This window comes from Thamnophis elegans, chromosome 16 (genome assembly GCF_009769535.1).
Source record: "Thamnophis elegans isolate rThaEle1 chromosome 16, rThaEle1.pri, whole genome shotgun sequence".
Classification (NCBI taxonomy): Eukaryota; Metazoa; Chordata; class Lepidosauria; order Squamata; family Colubridae; genus Thamnophis; species Thamnophis elegans.
Genome location: NC_045556.1, coordinates 15,914,889 through 15,936,908, shown reverse-complemented (window position 1 = coordinate 15,936,908; position 22,020 = coordinate 15,914,889). Strand labels below are relative to the sequence as shown.

Below are 22,020 nucleotides of genomic sequence, written 5' to 3'. Positions count from 1 at the left end.
GTGTGTCCCACTCCTTCCCTCTCTCTTCCTCTCTCTCTGGAGGTCAGGAAGACCACGAACAGGATGCACAAAAGATGGGTGGGGCCCCCAGGTAGGTGGTGTGATGTGGGCAAGGCAGCCTTGTGGTCTCACGCAGGCTGGATTAATGACTTCGGTGGGCCGTATCCGGCCCGCGGGCCATAGTTTGAGGACCCCTGCTGTAGACAGTCACTTGTATGAAATGGTATAGGGTGTCCTGTTTGAGCAGGGAGTTGTAGAAGACCTCCAAGCTCTATTCTTAATTAAATAACCAGTCCTGGAAGCTAAATACTAAATAGCAGATTGAGATCTAGGATTGCCAAGAAATGCTACCTGTTCCACACACTGAGCCAAGTAGATTCCAGGAGACTCAGTGCGTGGCTGGGACAGTAATCCCTAGAAGGAGAGCTTTAGATTTGTTAAACACCTGGGAATGATTTGGGACTGTAATGGTGTGTAAGAACAACCTTGGAATAATGGGAGGGAAAAGTACCGCCTAGCCCTAGGGAATGAGCTGATAAGAGACGGCATAGCCCACAGGTGCATGATGGGAAGAGGGGAAAAAAATTAGGAAGGACCCTCCCTAACTTACCATGTGATAAAATGAGCTGGCTGGAGATTTTTACTTCCAGACTTTCAAGTGTCTGCTAAAGCAGCTCTACCATAGAATAGAATTCTTATATTCATCTTGTCAGGTTTCCTACCTAACTTTTTACGAGGAGGACTGATATCACTTGAACTAAAGTAGAACAAAAAGGTAGGCAAAACAGCTTTTAAAACAATCCTTGGGGGAGAGCAGCTGGTTTGGAGGAATTAAGATGTGTTAACAAATGCTAAAAGAATAGGAGCAGACTTGAGAAGTGGTTGGTGGCATTCAGAAAAAATGAAGAAAAAAAAAAGATTTATGCCAACATTTGAAAAAGAATGTGGTACAATATATAGTTGTTTATATGCCAATGCCAGAAGTCCCTGGTCCTCATGGGGCAGTAAGAGTGCTTGTATAAAAGAACAGAATTAAAATGGTGGAAAGGAGAGAACTAGCAAGGGAGGAAGAAGGGGAGAGATATTGCTTTTATATCAAGAAGAAAACTAGATGCCTCCATAAAAATAATTATGGGTTGCAACATTTATTCCTAAATGTAAAATACATCTAGGGATATGATGGATTGTTAAAAAAAACACTTGAGGGTGATTTTGTTGACTTTTAAAAGAAACTAGGGAAGCATGCTTAGAGGTTCTAATGGTGGACCAATAAACTGAGAAAGAGATGTACAGGAAAGCTTAAGAGGTCTGTATCTCTTTGCCCTGCATGCAAATTATTTAAAACCAAAATCATTGAAGCTCAGCTCGAATTTCAAAATGTAAGACAAGGTTAACTGAATCCAGGAAGAGACCAGCCTGGTTTTCTAGCAGTGCTGTAAAAATGAAGGCAGGTGTCTTAAATTATAATTTATCAATTAAAATGGCCGTAGTGAGAAGAAGAAAATGGAGGAAGGGCTAGTGAAGGTCAATATAAAAGGAATGAAAAAAAAAACTGGCAAGGAAAGAAAGAAGGATTAAAACACATGGTCTTGATTGCATGTACTTGATACTCAAAAGGCAAATTTTGTAGAAAAGATATAGAAAAAAGAAATAGAGATAAGAAAGAGTAGGCTTTCCTGATGGAAAATCAATGACCTTGATCTGAGCATTTAGTGGGATAAAAATATAAAACATAAATATTGGGTAGACGTACTGGGATATTTGCCAAACCTTTAGCTCTGGATTTCAACTGTCCCTGGAATATGTAGTTGTTAGAAGTCATGTCCAATCCATCATGACCTCATGGACAATGTTCCTCCAGGCCTTCCTGTCCTCTACCATCCTCTGAAGTCTATTTAAGCTCATGCCTACTACTTCAGTGACCCATCCAGCCACCTCATTCTCTGCCATCCCCTTCTTCTTTTGCCCTCCATCTTTCCCAGCATGAGACTCTTCTCCAGTGAGCCCTTCTTTCTCATTAGGTGGCCAAAGTATTTGAGTTTCATCTTCAGGATCTGGCCTTCTAAAGAGCAGTCGGGGTTGATCTCCTCTAGGACTGACCTGTTGGATCGTCTTGTAGTCCAAGGGAACACAGGAAATTCAATATATTGCAAAAGACTAAATCTAGAGTGTGACCATTATAAAACTAGGATACTAAGTTCTCGCATCCTCCTTCCTTCCTTCACCTCTGTTGGTCCTTCTAGCTGTGTATTTCAATAACAGCAACTTCCCAGGGATTTTTCCTAACCCATGTAAGAAATGCTGGGAATTGGACTTGCCTGCTAGGGGTCAAGAGCCCTGACCCTGATCCCTAACAGCTGGGGTTGGCAGTGAAGATGAGTCATAGGCCAGTGATTCTGTAGCTGAGATTCCTTATAATTCCCCACCCTTCTCCAAAGCAGACAATACAGATGTCAGTCACCCAATAACCCATCCGTCTTGCCACAACCAGAGTTTAGACTTACAAGTGAGGCCTCTTTTAGATACATTATTTCTAGACGGGGATGTGGCTGCATTTTTAAATACTATTTTAAAGCTCAATTTTAAAGTTTTCTTGGCAACAGCATAGAAGTGGTATGCTCTTGTCTTCTTCTACAATGTTTGGACATCCCACTTTAGTGTTCTTCGTACCAGGTATTAACTAAGAGAGTTGGGACCAGAAACTCCATTGTTAAGCAACGTTGCAAGTTGAAAAACCGGATGATTGTGCTGGTTAACCATGACAGTTGTGGCAGGAACGACTTGCCTCCAGAAGATGTGGGTCAGTGGTGGGTTCCAGATCCCGTTCCAACTGGTATGGTTGAAACTTGCCTAGTGTCGTCCACATGAACATGTGCAGCGTGCGCGCACATGCATCGTACCTGCCAGCGATGCCTCCATAAGCCTTCGCGATGCTCCAGCTGCTCGGCGGAGCATCGCGCAGGTGCCATATGTGCCGTGCATGGAAGCGCCGAAGGCTTTAAAGGACAGGTAAGGAGCTTGGGCGGGTGGGTGGGCCCTCCGGAGCACTGTACCGAAATGGTACCCGGTGCTCCAGGCAGGCTCCGGTATGCCCGTACTGGGGCGTACCGTCCAATTTCTTCTGGACAACCATTTGTTCTGAATGGTTATAGGGTCTTCTGCTTGAACAGTGGGTTGGACTAGAGGACCCTCAAGACCCCTCCCAATTCTGTTATTCTGTTAAATGTTAACCTTCCCAATCTAATATTCCACCCACCCTCCCCCAGAGTTGTGTTAGACCACAACTCCCATTATCTCCAACCATCATAAGTTAGAAAATCGATGGTTGCAGGCATCATGATGAATCTATTTGTAAAATAAATCTTTTAGATGAAAATCTTTTGCATCCATATTGGCTGTGTCTCTAGCTATAAAACTGCCCCTCTTGTCTCCCCTGCTATCACCATAGGAAGTCGGGTGAGGGAAGAGGAAAAAAAAATGATGCTGCCAAAGCAGAGCATTTGTTTTATTAAAACTACCCGGGGAAATTGTCTGCAGAGTTTATCTTGCCAAAAGAAACATGAGAACCGTATCACTAACAATTGTTAGGACGCTCTTCTGCAAATGCCATACAAGGAGAAGTTTTATCAGATTTTTTTGCAAATGTTTAAAGGGCAGTTAATAATCAGGCTTGCACGAGCTTGGAGCCATCAAGGTAAGAGAACACCAAGTATGGTTATGCTGTGTTGGGTCTTAATAGCATCTGTGGCTTTGACAAATCTTAAGTGGGCTTCACTGAACTCAACAGAGCTCCAGCAAGACCGCCTCGCCTCGTATGTTTTGAGAGAGAGCGAGAGAGAGATGCACAGCGTAATCCACTTGTAAAAAATGTACTTAACTGTGTCTTGTTAAGCATTGGCCTTGTTCTCTTGGCCAGACTCAGGGTAACTCGGAGCGCACGGATCTCCAGGTTCTCCACGTTTTGAGACTTTAGGGTAATGAATGTACAAATGTACATCATTAACATTCTGTAAAGCATTCTTTTTCTCCCCTCTCCTCCCCAAAAAACCTGTTTTGGGCTGCCTGACTAGAATTCTACCTTTGATTAACAAAATAGTATTTGCAATGTTTATAAGGGACCAAAGGATTCATTTGGTTGTTGTCCATTTGGAAACAAGTATGTTAAAAAAAAGTTTTGCAAATGTTTTGGTACCAGTCAACTCTGAATTGAACCTGGCTGAAGCCATCTTGTGCTGCTTCATAGTTGCCATGCGCTATGGGTGGGAAGGATGAGGGGGAAATAGCTAGACGGTCTTGTAGACCAAATAAAGGGCTCTCCCATGGGAACCAAGGTCATCCCAACAGGTGGCAGTAGGAGGAGGAGGAGCAGAAGTGGTGAAAGGAGCCTGCTAGCCGCTTTGATTGGACAATGTGACCTATGACATCTGGGGAAGGAAACATTTGCTCTTTTAATTATATGGTAACCGCAGGAAACTTTTAGAGTTGGTTTTCACTGGCTGTGCCGATATGATGTGTCCAATAAACAAGTTCTCTGAGGAACGTTCCTGCCTTGGAGTTCTGATTTTTGGGATGTGTTACTCAGAACATTGACAGTACCATAAAGCTGACCACATTTATTGTGATACAAATCCGGGAAAATTAGTGCGGTTCTTTCTAGATGTTTAAGACCGTGTGTTGTCTTCAATTTACAACTGTTTGGGTAGAAACTGTTCAAAATTTCAGTGGCACTGAGAAAAGTGCCTTATTAGGGACTCCTCACACTTATGACTGTTGCAGAATCCCCATCATGGTCATGCGACCAAAATCCGAACCCTTGACAGCCCGGATGTATTTTTTGATGGTTGAAACAACCTGAGGTCATGTAATCATCATTTGTGACTTTTCCAGATGCCTTTTGACAAGCAAAGGGAATGGGGAAAGTCAGATTCGCTTAAAGACTTCACAATTCACTAAACAACTGGTGATTCACTTAACAACTAAGGCAAAAAAAGAGTTGTAAAATCTGATATGACTGCCTTGCTTAGCAATACAAATTCTGGTCTTAATTATGTTGTAAATAATGGAATCCCCTCTGTTGTGTCCCTAATCCTTGTCCCAATGGCAGGAACTATAAGCCAAACTGGAGACCAGGGTATTTTAATCAGTTGTCGTCTCCTCCTCCTCCTCCTCCTCCTCCTCCTCCTCCTCCTCCTCCTCCCCTTCCCCTTCTCCTCCTCTTCCCCCCTCCCCCTCCTCCTTCTTCTTCCGCCCTAGCCATCATAGGAGGTTGGCGATCATGTTGGCAATCCTGTTAACGTTATTAATAATTATTAATATGTGTTTATTGAACTAATGGTTTTTTTTTTGTTTTTATTTTTTCCCTTTAGCGTTCTGGGTCATGAAACTTAATCCACAGCAAGCTCCATTGTATGTGAGTAAACCATTTTTTCTTTTCAATTTACATTTTCCATCTGGGGATTTAGACATTAGGAAATCGTTATGGCTTATCAATCACTGAATCAGATGCTGTCAGTTGGATAATTTTAATAATTAAAACCTGTGGTGTAATGGCTGTAGGAGTGTTGGCAATATTTGTGCCTCAGCTCGGAACACTTGTGAGCAGAATGTAGGTGAGCAAAATTGTGAACAGTCCTCTTTGCAAGCAAGAACATGTTCTCCTCTTTCTTTGGAGTTCTCCTAGATACCCTGATGTGGGTAGACCTTTGACTTGGTTGCCTTTTCAGCCACTATCTTATGATCTTATGGGCACCAAAAGTAAAGTTATGGGCACCACAACGATTCCACCAATAGTACTTGATTACTATAGGATGTATGAACACAATCTTGAAAGCCCATTTGCAACCTTCACTGGGCCTTTTGAAGGACAACCAGATTCAAGCAAGGTTCTTCTGACTTCTTTCTCATACTTTCTACTTTCTGATCAATTGTTTTGCCTCCCCTACTTCTCAAAGCCAGGACTACATTCCTTGCTCTCCAAAGTTTCTCCCCTTGCTCTCCAAAAGACCCAAATCTCCATGAGGTTTTGACAACCTCATCTCGAAGAGATCACATTTATAACCTGCTGAATTAGCTACAGATTCCTGACGATTTACAACAATAAAAGCATTATCTCTGCCCATCCTACATCTTCTAACAAAATGAGCATGTTCCAGGCTCTCTCTTTAAAGCAGTGGTGCTTGATGGGACCTGTAGCCATGCCTTTTTTTGTTACATTGCTTACCCATTAGAACAAGTGTCTTTTGTGTGCATACTTCCACCTCACAAACATGATTCAGTTGTCCTCAACCTTGTTGAGCCATATTCTGGAAGATAAGTATATAATTGATGAACCCCAGCTATACAATGTTGACATATTGTCTTATGAGTTTCTTTTTTATTGACAACTAGCTGATAACCTGGGTATTTATTTATCCCAACCCTCCTTCCGTGAATGTTGCTGCAATTTCTAATGTTGGGTTTCCCCCACTTTACCAGAGGAACCCTTGTGGAGTACTGGGAAGCCATTACCACGGCAACTCCACAGTGCAGTATAGTAGAATTCATTTTAAGAAAGGACAGTAGAAGCCATTTTAAGGCACAACAGGCTGTATCTTAACAGAACACATACCCTGAGGAGTGTTAGGGGTGTCTTAACCCCCACAGTATTTGCTTCCAGAGAGTAAGTTATCTGTGTACCAAGTTTGGTTGAAATTACTCAAGGCGTTCCAGAGTTATGCTGGAACAAACACACACACACTCATGTATGTATGTATGTATGTATGTATGTATGTATGTATGTATGTATGTTTTATTTGCAATATGGGGTGGCCTTCTTGATGTACTTTACTCAGAGCGATGATTAGTTGAGTCAATACATATAAATATATAAGTCAAATAACAGAAAAATTAAGATCTCCAGAGAAAAGGTCAACCATAATGATTGTGTATCTGGCTATGTTTGCTTGGGATACATTTGCTTGGAATGTTGAAGAAAGGACCCTGCATTTCTTCTGTTATGACAGGGCCTTCCTTTATTAATCTCCTTTGATAAAAAAGGAATGCTTTATAAGCTAGGCTTCTTTTGATCCACTATTTACCTTGTGGCAAGATGTAACCCAATGGAGCGGTGGGAGGGAAATATTTCTTGGATGACAAAGGAAAGTCTATATTTTTACAACCAGGACTGCATCTTCAAATGCCTGAAGGTGATTCTGGAAGTCAACCACAGATGTAGCTGCTCGTCTGTCATCCTTTTTTTATATGAAAAATATTTGGAAAGTAAAAGAGGCAGTGCCAGAGGTTCAGGGACAATGTCAAGAGGGATTTGTCTGTAGGGCAAAGAACAAAAAGGATGCTCCATGTTTGAACCATCTTTACTTGTCTTAAGGGACGCTGTGCCTCAGTGGCTAAGATGCTGAGCTTGTCGATCAGACCAGGGGGGCCTTTGCCCAGGTTCACCTGGTGCACCAGTTGCGGCCCTATCTGGACCAGGAGGCACTTCGAATAGTCACTCACGCCCCCGTCACCTCAAGACTGGATTACTGTAACGCACTCTACATGGGGCTGCCCCTGAAGAGTGTTCGAAGACTGCAGTTGGTTCAGAATGCAGCCGCCCGAGCGATAATGGGTGTACCCAGATACACCCATGTTACACCTATCCTCCGTGAGCTGCACTGGCTCCCCATTGGTCTCCGGACCCGCTTCAAGGTGCTAGTCGTTACTTTTAAAGCCCTACATGGTACTGGACCTGGCTACCTGAGAGACCGTCTCCTGCCATTTACCTCCCAACGACCAATAAGATCACACAGGTTGGGCCTCCTCCAGGTGCCGTTGACCGGACAATGCCGGCTGGCGGCCCCCCAAGGGAGGGCCTTCTCTGTAGCTGCACCGGCCTTATGGAACGAGCTACCCGCGGAGATCCGGACCCTTACCACTCTCCCGGCCTTCCGTAAATCGACTAAGACCTGGCTGTTGAGTAATATTCCAGCCCCACGTGACTGAATGGTGATTTTGTTTTAAATAATTGTATTTTTAATACTTTATGTCTTTGCTTTGTTGTGAGCCGCCCAGAGTCCCCTGGGAGTGGGCAGCATACAAATTTTATTAAAGTTACAAAGTTACAAAGTTTGGTGGTTCGAAAGCTGACCTGTCCCATTGCTCAAGTTTTGACAACCTCTGGATTGAACTGTTGAGCTTGTTACACATGGGAGTTGGGACCCAAACCATTCATTTTTCAACTCTGTGCTTAACTTTTTCCCTTCTTCTCTCCTTTTTCTCGCCCCCCCCCCTCTTTTCTCATTCTCAGCCTTGGATGAGAACAGTGGAGCGCCACCAAGTGGCCTCTGTTAAACCTGCCCTTTGGCTTTTAATCATGATCCCCAAAACGTCTTCTCCCATCTCTGCTTTCTCCAGCTCTGCTGGCCAGGGAATTCTGGTAGTTGAAGTTCACACATCTTCAGGTTAGCAAGATTGAGAAAGACTTGTTTAGAAAACTTGGAAGTTTGTGAACATGAAAGTCCCAGAGCTTCTCTGTGAGATGACACTGGATTTCCTCTCTATTCTTCTCTGTGTTTTAAAATAAGTTGCCAACACATTGTCCGTGCCCCACTCAAAAGAATAAATACTTTTAGACGGTTTGCTTCATCGAAAGTTCAAGAATACAAGTTAACATTCTGTGTGGCTTCCTTGCACTTCTTTTAAATGAAAAACAACAGGCCATTTTGTATATCGCAAACTCTCCCTACCAAGTTGGACGCTCTTAATAAATGTCACCAATGGCCGTTGCCTGCTTGTCAAAAGAGTTGATGAAAGATGTCAGAGTGCTTTTTATGTACACCTTCTTGGACAATTGTCCTTCAGCATTTGTGATACGGTTTCGTAGCCAGCTGTGAGGTGAATGGTTGCCAACTGCCCCCACCCCCCGAAACTTCACAGTTTGATATTAATCATCCAGCGCTATCAAGCAGAATGAATGTGTTATGAGTAAGTGTTGAGTATTTGTTGTCTCGCTGACATTCTACATTTAGTAATAATAATAAAGAAAGCTTGCCCTTCAGCCTAAAGCAAAAACAGCCGAAGCCATTGTGTTGACATGTAGATTTCCTGAAATTAGTTGGAGATTGGAAAGAGACTGGCATTTCTTTTAAGGGGTATAACATGTGTCAAAACAAGAACATTTTCCAGCTGCAAGATCCCTACATTACCCATGTTTCACCAATGTGCTTGCTAGCAATTTGCTTTCTCTGAAGAGAAGATGGCATTGGAAAAAAAAATTGCTCTTTCTTCTGATCCAGGAGAAGGTACTTCTAGTTAGAACTCCTATGTTATCAGGTGGAACGCATCAGGGCCATATCTTAAGTTGCAGTTCAAAAGATTCACTGCTCAGAACAATACACAAGAATTTGGTCAACTAAAGTTCATTACTGAATTGGTGACAGATAAAAAGGCTAATGGAATTCGAGAGGGGTTCAATTTAGAGCTTTTGTGGGAATGTCTTGCTCTAGGCTAATGTCTTGCTTAACTTGGCCCTTCCAAGCTCTTCTCCTACATCAATATCCTTTCCATTGGCTATTTTAGCTACTGGGACTTGAAATCTATAAGAAGAGTTTGGTTGGATTAATCCAAAGTCCATCTCAGTCCAGCTTCCTGTATTTCAATCTGGACAACCTCGTGACACTGAAGTGCTCACCTGCAGATGGAGACACAACTCGCTCTGCTATTATTCCCCTGCATCCAGAATCTGGAGATATGCTTCTCGAAATCTAGAATGGAATAGAATAGAATAACAGAGTTGGAACGGACCTTGGAGGTCTTCTAGTCCAACCCTCTGCTTAGGCAGGAAACCCTACACCACTTCAGACAAATGATTATCCAACATCTTCTTAAAAACTTCCAGTGTTGGCGTGTTCACAACTTCTGGAGGCAACCCGTTCCACTGATTAATTGTTCTAACTGTCAGGAAACCACCTCCTTAGTTCTAAGTTGCTTCTCTCCTTGATTTCCATCCATTGCTTCTTGTTCTACCCTCAGGTGCATTGGAGAATAGCTTGACTCCCTCTTCTTTGGGGCAGCCCCTGAGATATTGGAACACTGCTATCATGTCTCCCCTAGTCCTTCTTTTCATTAAACTAGACATACCCAATTCCAGCAACCGTTCTTTATATGTTTTAGCCTACAGTCCCCTAATCATCTTTGTTGCTGTTCTCTGCACTGTTTCTAGAGTCTCAACATATTTTTTACATCGTGGCGACCAAAACTGGATGCAGTATTCCAAGTGTGGCCTTACCACCCTTGGTCCTTTTGAACTCTGGCTCTTGACATCTTGCACCTAACAGGTTCTTCTCTTACTCAAAGGTTGAGGTTTCCTCGAGAGTCACTTAGGTGAGATGGCCAGTTTAGAAATCGAGTAAACCATTAAAAAGAACGAGAGGGCAGGATTCAAAAGAAACCAGAAGAAACCTCTGGAAAACCCCATGTTCCTGCTGTCCCAACCCCTTTTAGAATTCCTTCCACACATCTTCACGTTTCAGAAAGGTTTGCGACTCGAAAGAAAAGCTGACTGTTTTTAAGTGTCTGCCGAATGGCGGAAAGCAATCTGTTTTCCTTGGCAGTGGGGCACTGAGCCAAGTTAATGTTAGTCAGTCCAAACCAGGTACAAAATTAACTTATACTTTGTTTGCTTGTCTGGGCCAGAAGTCTGCTTTGATCTCGGGAGCCCTTTTTCTCCAAATGAGAGTTGGCAAGGCCAAGTAGTCATTTGTTAGCTGCTTTAAGTGAAGGGGGGTTATAATAACCACCTTGTGTGGTAGTGATCTCTAACAGATGACATTATTTGGGTAATAATAAACCAGGAAAAGTAAACACGCTTGAATTAAACGGCTCTTTCAGAGCTCAAGGCAGCCTTGCTGTTGCAGAGGTTCTTGTTCAGCAACCATTCAAAGTCACAACAGTGCTCAACAAGAAGACTTATGGCCTGTCCTTGAAGTTGTGACTGTCGCGGTGTCCCCACAGTCACAGGATCACGATTGGGGCACTTGGGCAACCGGCACACAGTTACAACGATCACAGCTTCCCACAGTCACATCATCACCCCTTGCGATCTTCACGGCCAGCTTCCAATAAGTCAAGTCAATGAGGAAACCAGCCACCCCCTGCTGTTGTGCTTAATGACTGCACAGGATTCTTTAACAACCACAACCTCAACTGTCATTGTGCACTGAAGATCGCATTTAATTTTGTTGTACAAGGTGCAATGACAATAAAGTAAAGTAAAGAAAGGGGAAAGGCTTCCTTGATGGCAACATTCTGGATTTATTTAAACCAGGATGCTTTGCCCTGAAAGGTGTTGAGCCTGTCTTCCTAACAGGCTGATCGGGTTTGTCGGAAATATAGGCAGTCTTTGACTTATGACCACAATTGACCCCAACATTTATGTTGCTAGGCAAGACAGCTGTTAAGTGACTTTTGCTCCATTTCTTTCTTGCCACAATTGTTCAGTCAATCACTGCAGTTGTGAAGTTAGTAAAACGGTTCTAAAGTGGATCTTTCCCATTGACCTTGCTTGTCGGAAGGTCGCAAAAGGGGATCGCAAGAACTCCGGGCATTGCAACCATCATACATACACACCAGCTTGCCAAGCTTCTGAATCTGGATCAGTGACCATGAGAATGCTGCAATGGTCGTAACTGTGAAAAACGGTCATAAGTCACATTTTTTCAGTGCCGTTGTAACTTTGAAAGGTCACTAAATGAACTGTTGTAAGTTGAGAACTGCCTATATCTGGACACAGTCCTCTGTCATTTTCTAAAAATGAGACGAGATATTTTTGTTCGCTTTCTCGACAGGAGGAAAAAAATCATTTACGGGAACGATGCAGAAAATGACCTTGTTGAGGCTGAGGGTGGGATCAAATGCATCATCAGTCTGGAGTCCCTATGCCCCCTCCCCCCAAAAAAAGAAATCTACATCCACCCTCCCTAAAAGCCCCTTGACTCTTATCTGGTGCCAATTTGCCTTGACCATTAATAGATCCGATTCTTGTGTACAGGTAATACAGAATAAAACCATAGCACATTCTGAACTCTGTTTTGGTTCCTGGTTATTTGTGCCTGATATATAATTTTTCTAATGATTAAAAGCATTCTGCTTCTGTTCCTGATTTTTACTTTTTTTTTTTGGCACCAAATTTGAAATTTACCTATGAACTTGGGTGGCTGATCCCAACTCACACAATTATTCTTCTGAGTGTTTATCAAAAGGTTGCTTGGTACAAGCACTCTCCTTGACGGTTACTCAATCTTCATCCCCCCCATATCAATCTTCATCACCCCCCATATCTATATATCTATATATCTATATATCTATATATCTATATATCTATATATCTATATCTATATATCTATATATCTATATATCTATATATCTATATATCTATATATCTATATATCTATATATCTATATATCTATTTCTATTATTTCTATTTCTACTTATACTTATATTTATACTTATATTTCTATTATTTATATTTACATTTACATTTACATTTACATTTACATTTACATTTACATTTACATTTACATTTACATTTACATTATTTATATTTATATTTATATTTATATTTATATTTATATTTATATTTATATTTATATTTATATTTATATTTATATTTATATTTATATTTATATTTATATTTATATTTATATTTATATTTATATTTATATTTATATTTATATTATTATATTTATATTTATATTTATATTTATATTTATATTTATATTTATATTTATATTTATATTATTTATATTTATATTTATATTTATATTTATATTTATATTTATATTTATATTTATATTTATATTTATATTTATATTTATATTTATATTTATATTTATATTTATATTTATATTATTTATATTTATATTTATATTTATATTTATATTTATATTTATATTTATATTATTTATATTTATATTTATATTTATATTTATATTATTTATATTTATTTATATTTCTATTATTTATATTTCTATTATCTATCTATCTATCTATCTATCTATCTATCTATCTATCTATCTATCTATCTATCATCTATCTACGTTTTTGTAGATTTTCAGGGGTACAGGTATGCAGGTCTTGGCGTGTTTGGGTCTTTTCCAGTTTAAGATTGAGAGTATCTTGGTGACTTTTTGACGAGGTCTCACTTGCCATCTTCAGTCTGGTGCCTTCAACTTCGTGCTTGTGCGAGCAAAGCACAAGCACGAAGCTGAAAACATTTATACATATACATATACATGTGTGTGTGTGTGTGTGTTTCTGTATGTATATGTGTGTGTATGTGTGTATCATACATACATACACATATATGTATGTATAAATGGCTGTGGTGTGTTTGTGTTTATGTTCCAGCATAACTCTGGAACGTCTCGAGCAATTTCAACCAAACTTGGTACACAGATGGACTTACTCTCTGGAAACAAATACTGTGGGGTAAAACACCCCTAACACCCCTCAGTGTGTGTGTTCTGTTGAGAGCCTGTTGTGGCTTAAAATGGCTTCTACCGTACTGCCTTAAAATGGCTTCTACGGTACAGCGGTGTGGAGTTGCCATATTAACGGCTTCACTGTACTCCACAAAGGGGCTCCCTCTGGTAGAAAATACAACATTAGAAATTGCGGCGAGGTTCACGGAAGGAAGGAGGGCTGGGATAAATAAATCCCTGGGCAGCGCCAAGTTATCAGCTAGTCTGGAATAAAAAAAGCAGTAATCAATAAACTGTGCCAATTTTTTTATTCTGGTTTTGTTTCTTCTCTGTCTGAAGGAAACTTCTGTTTTTCTGCCACTTTTTAAGGCTGAAGGGGATGGAGTACGGGGGTTATTTTGTTGCTCCAAAGTTTTGGAAGTTGTTTATTACCCCCAGTTCCATCAATATATCTCCCTTGTCCCTTTCTACAATAATTAGGAGCATGGATACACTTTCCTTGCATAAGGAGTTGCCTCCCTAGAGGGTTATTATGGTTTCTATTATTTGACCAGTTGTGTTTCTTGCCTTTTCTATACAGCAGGAAGACTTGAGGCCCAAACCCCAAAGGTGCTTTTTCAAGAGGCAACTGGACTTTCTTGTATTTCTTTGAAGTGTCATGCAAGGGAATTCAAAAACAGGAAAGTCCAGTTGGCTCTTGAAAAAGCACCTTTGGGACAGCCATGTCCTGGATGTCTGAGAATCTCCAGAGACATTGAGGCAAATGAAATCCAATACATTTAAGAAGAGAGAAGATTAAAAAAAAAGCCAAATGAAATCATTAGCATATAAAGATCTGGCTAAAATGATGTCTCCCAATTGTTCTTCGAAGAATAAGCCTAACTTGTCTCCACACCTTGAAAACCATTCTTAGTAACATTTTCTCCTTCTAGCACCAAACTTTTTAAATTCATCCAATTTGTCACAATAACGTAAAGGTAAAGGTTCCCCTCGCACATATATGCTAGTTGTCCCCAACTCTAGGGGGCAGGGCTCATCTCAGTTTCAAAGCCAAAGAGCCAGCGCTGTCCGAAGACGTTTCCATGGCCATGTGGCCGGCATGACTAAACGCCAAAGGCGCACAGAATGCTGTTCCCTTCCCACCAAAGGTGGTCCCTATTTTTCTACATGCTTTTAAACTGCTAGGTTGGCAGAAGCTGGGACAAGTAACAGGAGCTCACTCCCTTACGCAGCACGGCTGGCCTTTCTGATCGATAAGCTCAGCGTCTTACCCACTGAGCCACTGCATCCCTCACTTTCTTAGTAAGACCCACATGCAATTTCCCGCCCCCTTCTAGCACCAAACTTTTTAATTCATCCTATTTGTCCTAATAACTTACCGGTATGCTATTTTACTTATTATGGTTGGTTGCACATTCACCCGAATGTTTAGGTTGGATATGGAATTTCTATCCACCTGACAGGACAGGTAGAAACGTCAATGGATAATTAGGACTGCAGAAAAAACAATTGCAACCAGCCTGCCTTCCATTGAGAACCTGTATACTACATGAGCCAGAAAGAGGGCTGAGAAAATATCTACATCCTTACATCCTGGACATAAACTGTTTCATCTCCTTCCCTCAGGGTGGCGCTATAGGGCATGGTATGCCAAGACACAAAGTTTTTTCCCACCATGCCATCACTCTGCTAAACACCCACTTCTCTCAGCATTGTCTTATACCTAAAGATATTTGTAGTAGAACTATATTGCTATTGTCCTTCTTATCTTCTCATCTTCTCTTCCTTTTCATCTTCTCGTTTTCCTCATCTTCTTATCTTCCCTACTACCCTCTCCTGTTGGTATCTTATGATTATGACTGTATCCTATGAGTTACGATCTATGTCTTACCCAGGGGTGGTATTCACTTACCTTCCCTACCAGTTTGCAAATGTGAGTGCATGCGCCGCCACCGCATATGCGCATAGCCTTCTGTTTTTGGCAAAGAAAAGAACCTAAACGGGATGCCGTAGAACTGTGGTGGGGGTGGGGACCCGTGATTTCCACTACCGGTTTGGGCGAATCGGTAGAATACCACCTCTGGTCTTACCACTATGTTGTTGTTTGTGTGTACACTGAGAGCTTATGCACCGGAGACAAATTCCTTGTGTGTCAAATCACAGTTGACCAATAAAGAATATTCCTATTCCTACTGAGTTCTTCCCAAGATCTGAGAAAGAAGGACCACACTGTTGTTTAAATACAATAGCAGAATTGGAAGGGACCTTGGAGGTCTTCTAGTCCAACCCCCTGCCTAGGCAGGAAACCCTATACCATTTCAGACAAATGGCTATCCAACATCTTCTTAAAGACTTCCAGTGTTGGGGCATTCACAACTTTTGAAGGCAAGCTGTTCCACTGATTACTTGTTATAACTGCCAGGAAATTTCTCTCAGTTCTAAGTTGCTTCTCTCCTTGATTAGTTTCCACCCATTGCTTCTTGTTCTACCCTCAGGTGCCTTGGGGAATAGTTTGATTCCCTCCTCTTTGTGGCAACCCCTGAAATATTGGAAGACTGCTATCATGTCTCCCCTAGTCCTTCTTTTCATTAAACTAGACATATCCAGTTCCTGCAACTATTTTTCATATGTTTTAATCTCCAGTCCCCTAATCATCTTTGTTGCTCTTCTCTGCTCTCTTTCTAGAGTCTCCATATCTTTTTTACATTGTGGCGACCAAAACTGAATGCAGGATTCCAAGTGTGGCCTTACCAAGGCATTATAAAGTGGTATTAACCCTTCACGTGATCTTGATTCTATGCCTCTGTTTATGCAGCCTAGAACTGTGTTGGCTTTTTTGGCAGCTGCTGCACACGGCTGGGTCATATTTAAATAACATTTTAATAACATTGAAGGTCAAATCACAGGATGTAAGTTGTTCCAAGCAAAGCTGCCTTTTGCAATTGACTGATGGTAATTTTGTCAATGCCTAGGGATTCTCCAGATGTTTTCGGATTCCACCTAAGGTGCCTATTACTAAACAGATCTGTTCCATGAATGGATGTTAAATTTTTTGTAAAGGCTAAAAGTTCATACGCTTCTCTTTTTCTTCTTTCCCTTGATCGTTTAGGGTGACAGCATAATCACCATATTGCTTACTGAAGATGATCATGTTGAAAGTGACGATGTGATTTTTTACCTCGTTTTCACTGGATCTGCCCTTCAACATTGCACTAGCACTAGGAAGCTTGATTCAGGGAGGTTGGAAACCGTTGCTCCAGGTAAGCTTGCAAAAATAGGAGGCATAAAATCCTATCCATCCCTTTGCGCAGCTCTTAGTGCATTGGGTCCGTGCATCTGAATGGAGCACGGGTACAAAACTGGCACTCTCCCCATAGGAGTAGCATCGTGCCTGGGCACTCTATGGGGAAGCATGGTTTGCTTGTGAGCTAGAGTGCCCAGGAAGAACTGGTCTGTAACTTGGATAGAAAGGTGGGCAGAGGAGAACGCTTCCAGCGAATGACTTCTTTGTCGGAAAAAAGGGAAGGTGGGGAAATAGAGGTGAAAACCATGGAGAACTTCACACAACTCTGAATCTAGCTTAGTAAAAGAGAGTTTGGTCTTATGACACCAGTTTGCTTGAACCTGTGTGTTGCATTGTGCTCAACATGCTAAAACAAGAGCTGGCTCTCCCAAGCATCCTGAACCACTAAGCCCCCACTTCCAGCATAGGGGAGATTGGCTGGAACATCACTGGTGAAGTGGATTTTTAGAAAAGAGTGCAGCTTCCAGAGAAGATGGTCCCTTTGGCTCCCTTTGGAAAAAAACAGTGGGGCTTTCAAAGAATTGCTGGCACTAATTATGTGGTGGGAATTCTCCTCCCTCCCCACTCCCTCCCCCCCTCTTTCTATTTTCCTTCCCCTCTCTCTTTTTCTTCTTTCTTTCTTTCTTTCTTTCTTTCTGTCTTTCTTTCTTTCCTTCCTTCCTTCCTTCCTTCCTTCCTTCCTTCCTTCCTTCCTTCCTTCCTTCCTTCCTTCCCCTTTCTCTCCTTTCCTTGCTTATTCCCTCCATCTTTCCCTTCATCTTCCTTCTTTCCTTCCCTCTCACTGAGAGACCATGGAAGTCCAGGCACTTTCAACAGTGACTTCCTTCCTTCCTCCCTCCCTCCTCCTCTCCCTTGCAAAATACTCTGCCTAGTTAGTTCTTAATGATTGTTAGGCTTTTAAGTAACAAAAATATTCGCATTTATTTTATTTGCATTTAATATTTTCATTTTAACGAATCGTACCAAGGATAAACGTAAGGGTTTTGCAAACCCAAGAAGAGCTGGGTAGATGTTTCTGAAATTAGGGCTCTATATACACAGTTTGCATTACCGAGAGCTGAATGTTGTCATTTCCTTTGCTCTGAATAATTTTGCTGCTCCAACTCATTGCAGAGGCAGGGAGTGGTGTCTCCACCCATTGTCCACTGGAAATTGGATTCAGTCATTTTTTGCAGAGTGTCATAGGGTCAACCTCACCATCTCCTGATGGAACTGGGAAAAGACTCTCTTTTCAAACAACGAAGAGCCATTTCCAGTCTGGGAAAACAATGCAGATGTTGATAGACCAGTGAAATGACTCATGATGAGGCAAACTTTCTTATATTCCTACACTTTTCAAAAGTAACAAAGGTGGGGGGGAAAGCAGCTCGCTTTTTAAACCGAACGCTCTTGTGAAATTCAACAGCCTAAGAAGGAGGGAAAAAATCTTTTGGCCATCATGCTCTCCTTTGACCTTCACCAGGACCTCAAGAGTTTGAGAAACCCAACTGGGTCAGGAATCATCCCTCCCCATCTCTTGGTTTGCTGCTCTCTTTGGTCACTTGCTCCTGTTATTTGCTTATCTCATCAAAGACTGACAGAACCAAAAAAGCACGAAGCACGACAAAACCCCTTTTATTAACAAATGTGAATTCCTCTCATTCACCTTCAGCAAAGACCTGGCAAACAGTCTTTCAAAGGTGAAGTTATGACCACAGACCTCATCTAGCTTGGAAAGCTGCCATGGAAATATTTTCCAAACGCAGTGCTGTGCAAGGAAAGACTGGGCACAGAGTCTCTGAGTCTCTGAGATTCAGGGACAGATCTTAACACTCCTGAAACGAATGAATGAACAAACCAATTGTTTCCTGCAAAAGCCCACTCCCCTTTTGCTCCTTTTTTATTTCCTCTGGGAGGGGCCAATCACCGTCCACCTGTGGCTTTACTCCCACATCGACCCTGATTTCTGAGTTGTTCTTTTCTTCTGGCAGTTGTGTGCATGCATATTCCTACACTTTTCAAAAGAGCCAAGGTGGCGCAGTGGTTAAATGCAGCACTGCAGGCTACTGCTAGATCAGCAGGTCAGCGGTTCAAATCTCACCGGCTCAGGGTTGACTCAGCCTTCCATCCTTCCGAGGTGGGTAAAATGAGGACCCAGATTGTTGGGGGCAATATGCTGACTCTCTGTAAACCGCTTAGAGAGGCCTGAAAGGCCTATGAAGCGGTATATAAGTCTACTGCTATTGCTATTGCTACCCTGGGAACAGGCTCCAGTTGTTCCTCTGCCTCTCTGCTGTCTAGCTCTGAAGGCAGCTGAGAACTGCCAGATGGCCTTGGCCCCACCTCTGCCTCTGATGCAACACCCTCGTCCGAGCCTTCCCCAGCCTCCAGGACTGGTCCATGCTCCTCCCCAACCTCCTCACTGTCCGACTCTGCTGCCAGCTCCGCTGGCTTCTGGGGGGGCCACAACAATGGTGTGTCTTGAAGCCGTATCGGTGACAACAGAAAGGGAGTCAGATCCAGCATCCTTTGAGTGCTGCAGGATGAGAGATGGGCAGTAATGAAGAGGAAGCTCTTTTCTGTCTGTTAGAGAAATGGTTCATTGGAAATGAACTGCTCAAAAACTACAATGGAAACATAAATGTAAAAGATACTAAAGTGCTGTGTGTAAATAATGTTTATGGAGATTCTCAATAATAGCAATAGCACTTAGACTTATATACCGCTTCACAATGCTTTACAGCTCTCTCTGGTTTATAGAGTTAGCATGTTGTCCCCAACAATCTGGGTTCTTATCCAGGTCATGGGTGTCCCAAAGAGGCTTTTTTTCCCCCAAAGGCAACTGGATTTTCTTCTTTTTCTTTGAAGACATTTCACTTCTTATCCATGAAGCTTCAACAGCTCTGACTGGATGGTGGGGAAAGGAAGGATTTATATTCCTTGCAGACAACTGGTCACTTGCATCCTTTTAGAGAGTCATTGAGGCCACTTGGAGGTTTATCTGTGTCCTCGGGATCACTTGAGTAGTGCAGATGTTGAATTGCACACAACAGGGAATCCTTTGCGCTTCAGTTTGAGATGCAGTCAACGCTGACTTATCCCGAACAGCCGGTGTCTGTTTTCAACAGTGAAGGGACACAGGGAAGGAAAACTTCCTGCAGCCAAGAAGGCTCCACACACATTTGCATTACTCAAGTGTGTGTCAGGGTCCCAAGTAACACCCCCAACGAAAGAAGACTCCGAGGCTTGAATTTCCTCAAAGTTCCATTTTTATTAGAGATGTCCTATTGGCACATCTGGGAAAACCCGAATCTGAAAGCTTCCAGGTTTCTCCCCACCCAAAGGAAAGTTCAAGTCCCTGCCCAGCACCCACCTGTCAGTCACATGGTCCAATCAGGCACCATCCAAAACTGGAGATGCCTCCCAGTCACACCACTCCAGGTGCAGGGCAAGACGTCCTTGACTCTCTGAGAAAAGAATGTTATTTAGACTATATATCTCCCATACTCCATATAATCCCCCCTCCCATTTTCCCACAGTAGAAAATGTGGCAGGCCTGAAGGCCTAGCGTAAAAGATGGCTTCCAGGCCAGACAGGGTGACCACGAGGGCCCAGATAAACCACCCAGTGGCTTTTAAATATATATTTTATATTTTAATCCATTAGTATATAAAAAGAGAGCAAACCCTACTCCCTTCTAGCACTGATGATGTTACCTAATTGGGTAGTGAAACATCTACAAGAAAACTACGACATTTAGAGAGCACCAAAGACCCCACAGTCCTCGTCGTTGTTATCGTCCTCCTCCTCTCCACCCCCTCCAGTATTGAGGATGTTACTTAATTTGGTCTGCAAGAAAACAGCCAAGCTCAGAGAGCACCTCACCACAGAGCTTTCTGACTAAAGATCCTCATCGTTAGGTTTGAATGTGCACTTTGCACATACTTTTCGCCTGATTATGCATGCACACACCCCTATTATGTGTACTATAGTTTTGGTACTTCCAAACAATTCTCCAGAACTATTTGCTTTTTTATGTGTCTTGTAGAGATTGTAGGGTTCCCCCCCATCCTTTGATGAACTACTCTTCGTAGTGAGGAATCACATAAGTAAACAAGTTGTGTAAGGTGTGGTTGCTTGAAAGTAATAGTCATATGGCCTTGGCTTCATAAGACACTTTGTTAGGAAACATATCAAGTGCTCTCCCCCCCCCCCAAATACAATTCTCAATCGTCTTTTCAGTTCCTTGTATGATTTTGGAGAGTAAGTATTTTTTTAGAGATTTCAAAGAGAGACCATGGCAGTCCAGGCACTCTCAATAGTGACTTCCTTCCTTCCTTCCTTCCTTCCTTCTTTCCTTCTTTCCTTCCCTCCTTCCTTCCTTCCTTCCCTCCCTCCTTCCCTCCTTCCCTCCTTCCTTCCCTCCCTTTCTCCTTCCCTCTCTTTCTCCCCTCCCTCTCTTTCCTCCCTCCTTCTCTCCCTCCTTCCTCCCCTCCTCCCCTCCTTCCCCTCCCTTCCTCCCCTCCTTCCCTCCCTCCCGTCCTGCCAGGAGTCACTTTTTATGAGCTCTATTTACCCACCAAGCTCAGAGAGGACCAAGGACCCCATAGTAATTCAACCCTGAGCTACAACTCTTCTGTTGGTGAGCCAAGAGTGCCCCTAATTGCCAATCCAAATGCAAAAGAGTTTCCACGCTAAATCTTCACGAACAAATGTTAGTGTTTCCCTTGCCGATATCCTCAGAATTTAAGCCGAATAAGTATTAGAGATGTCCTGTGCCCTTGAGTGAACTCCAGTATATTCCTCCAGACGTGACATTTTTTTTTACTACATCATAATGATTTCAGGAGACCCATTAATGTGGCCACCCTCAATCAGCCACAGAAGTGATGCTACGTTGGGGTTCCTAGAGAAGCTTGAAATAGTTTCTGAAACTGGGCTGTCTGATCTTGAGATTTGAGTCCTCAGAAAAGTTGATCTTGAATAGGCTGGATTCCACACTTGGCTGGATGGGATGTGAAGTCATGCTGTAGTGAAGCAGCCAATATTTCTTGTTTAGTCACAACAGTGTTGTGTCTCCAAGCAGCTTGGTGATAAAAGCAGTCTATTTGAATGGAGTACAGCTGGAGGGGAGGCCAAAATGTCAGCAGGAAGAGAATGCCTTCCATATTATTTTTCCTATCAAGTCTGATTGCTGGGTTTCCCTCCAAGAGAAGCTAGCATTTCTCACTGGTTAAACAGGACAGAGGTGGATTTGGGACGGAGACTGTGCTATGATG

The 22,020-nt window shown here is 42.3% G+C and overlaps 1 protein-coding gene across 1 annotated transcript in view; it reads left to right on the top strand.

The window, feature by feature from the left end:
• LOC116519576 (A-kinase anchor protein 13-like) overlaps window positions 1-22,020 on the top strand; it is a 204,194-nt gene that overhangs the window by 94,556 nt on the left and 87,618 nt on the right. Inside the window, exons 3-4 of the mRNA XM_032233524.1 lie at window positions 5,367-5,410; window positions 16,568-16,718. Of these exons, the coding sequence (XP_032089415.1) occupies window positions 5,378-5,410; window positions 16,568-16,718 (184 nt within the window). The 5' untranslated portion in view covers window positions 5,367-5,377. The remainder of the gene's footprint in view (window positions 1-5,366; window positions 5,411-16,567; window positions 16,719-22,020) is intronic.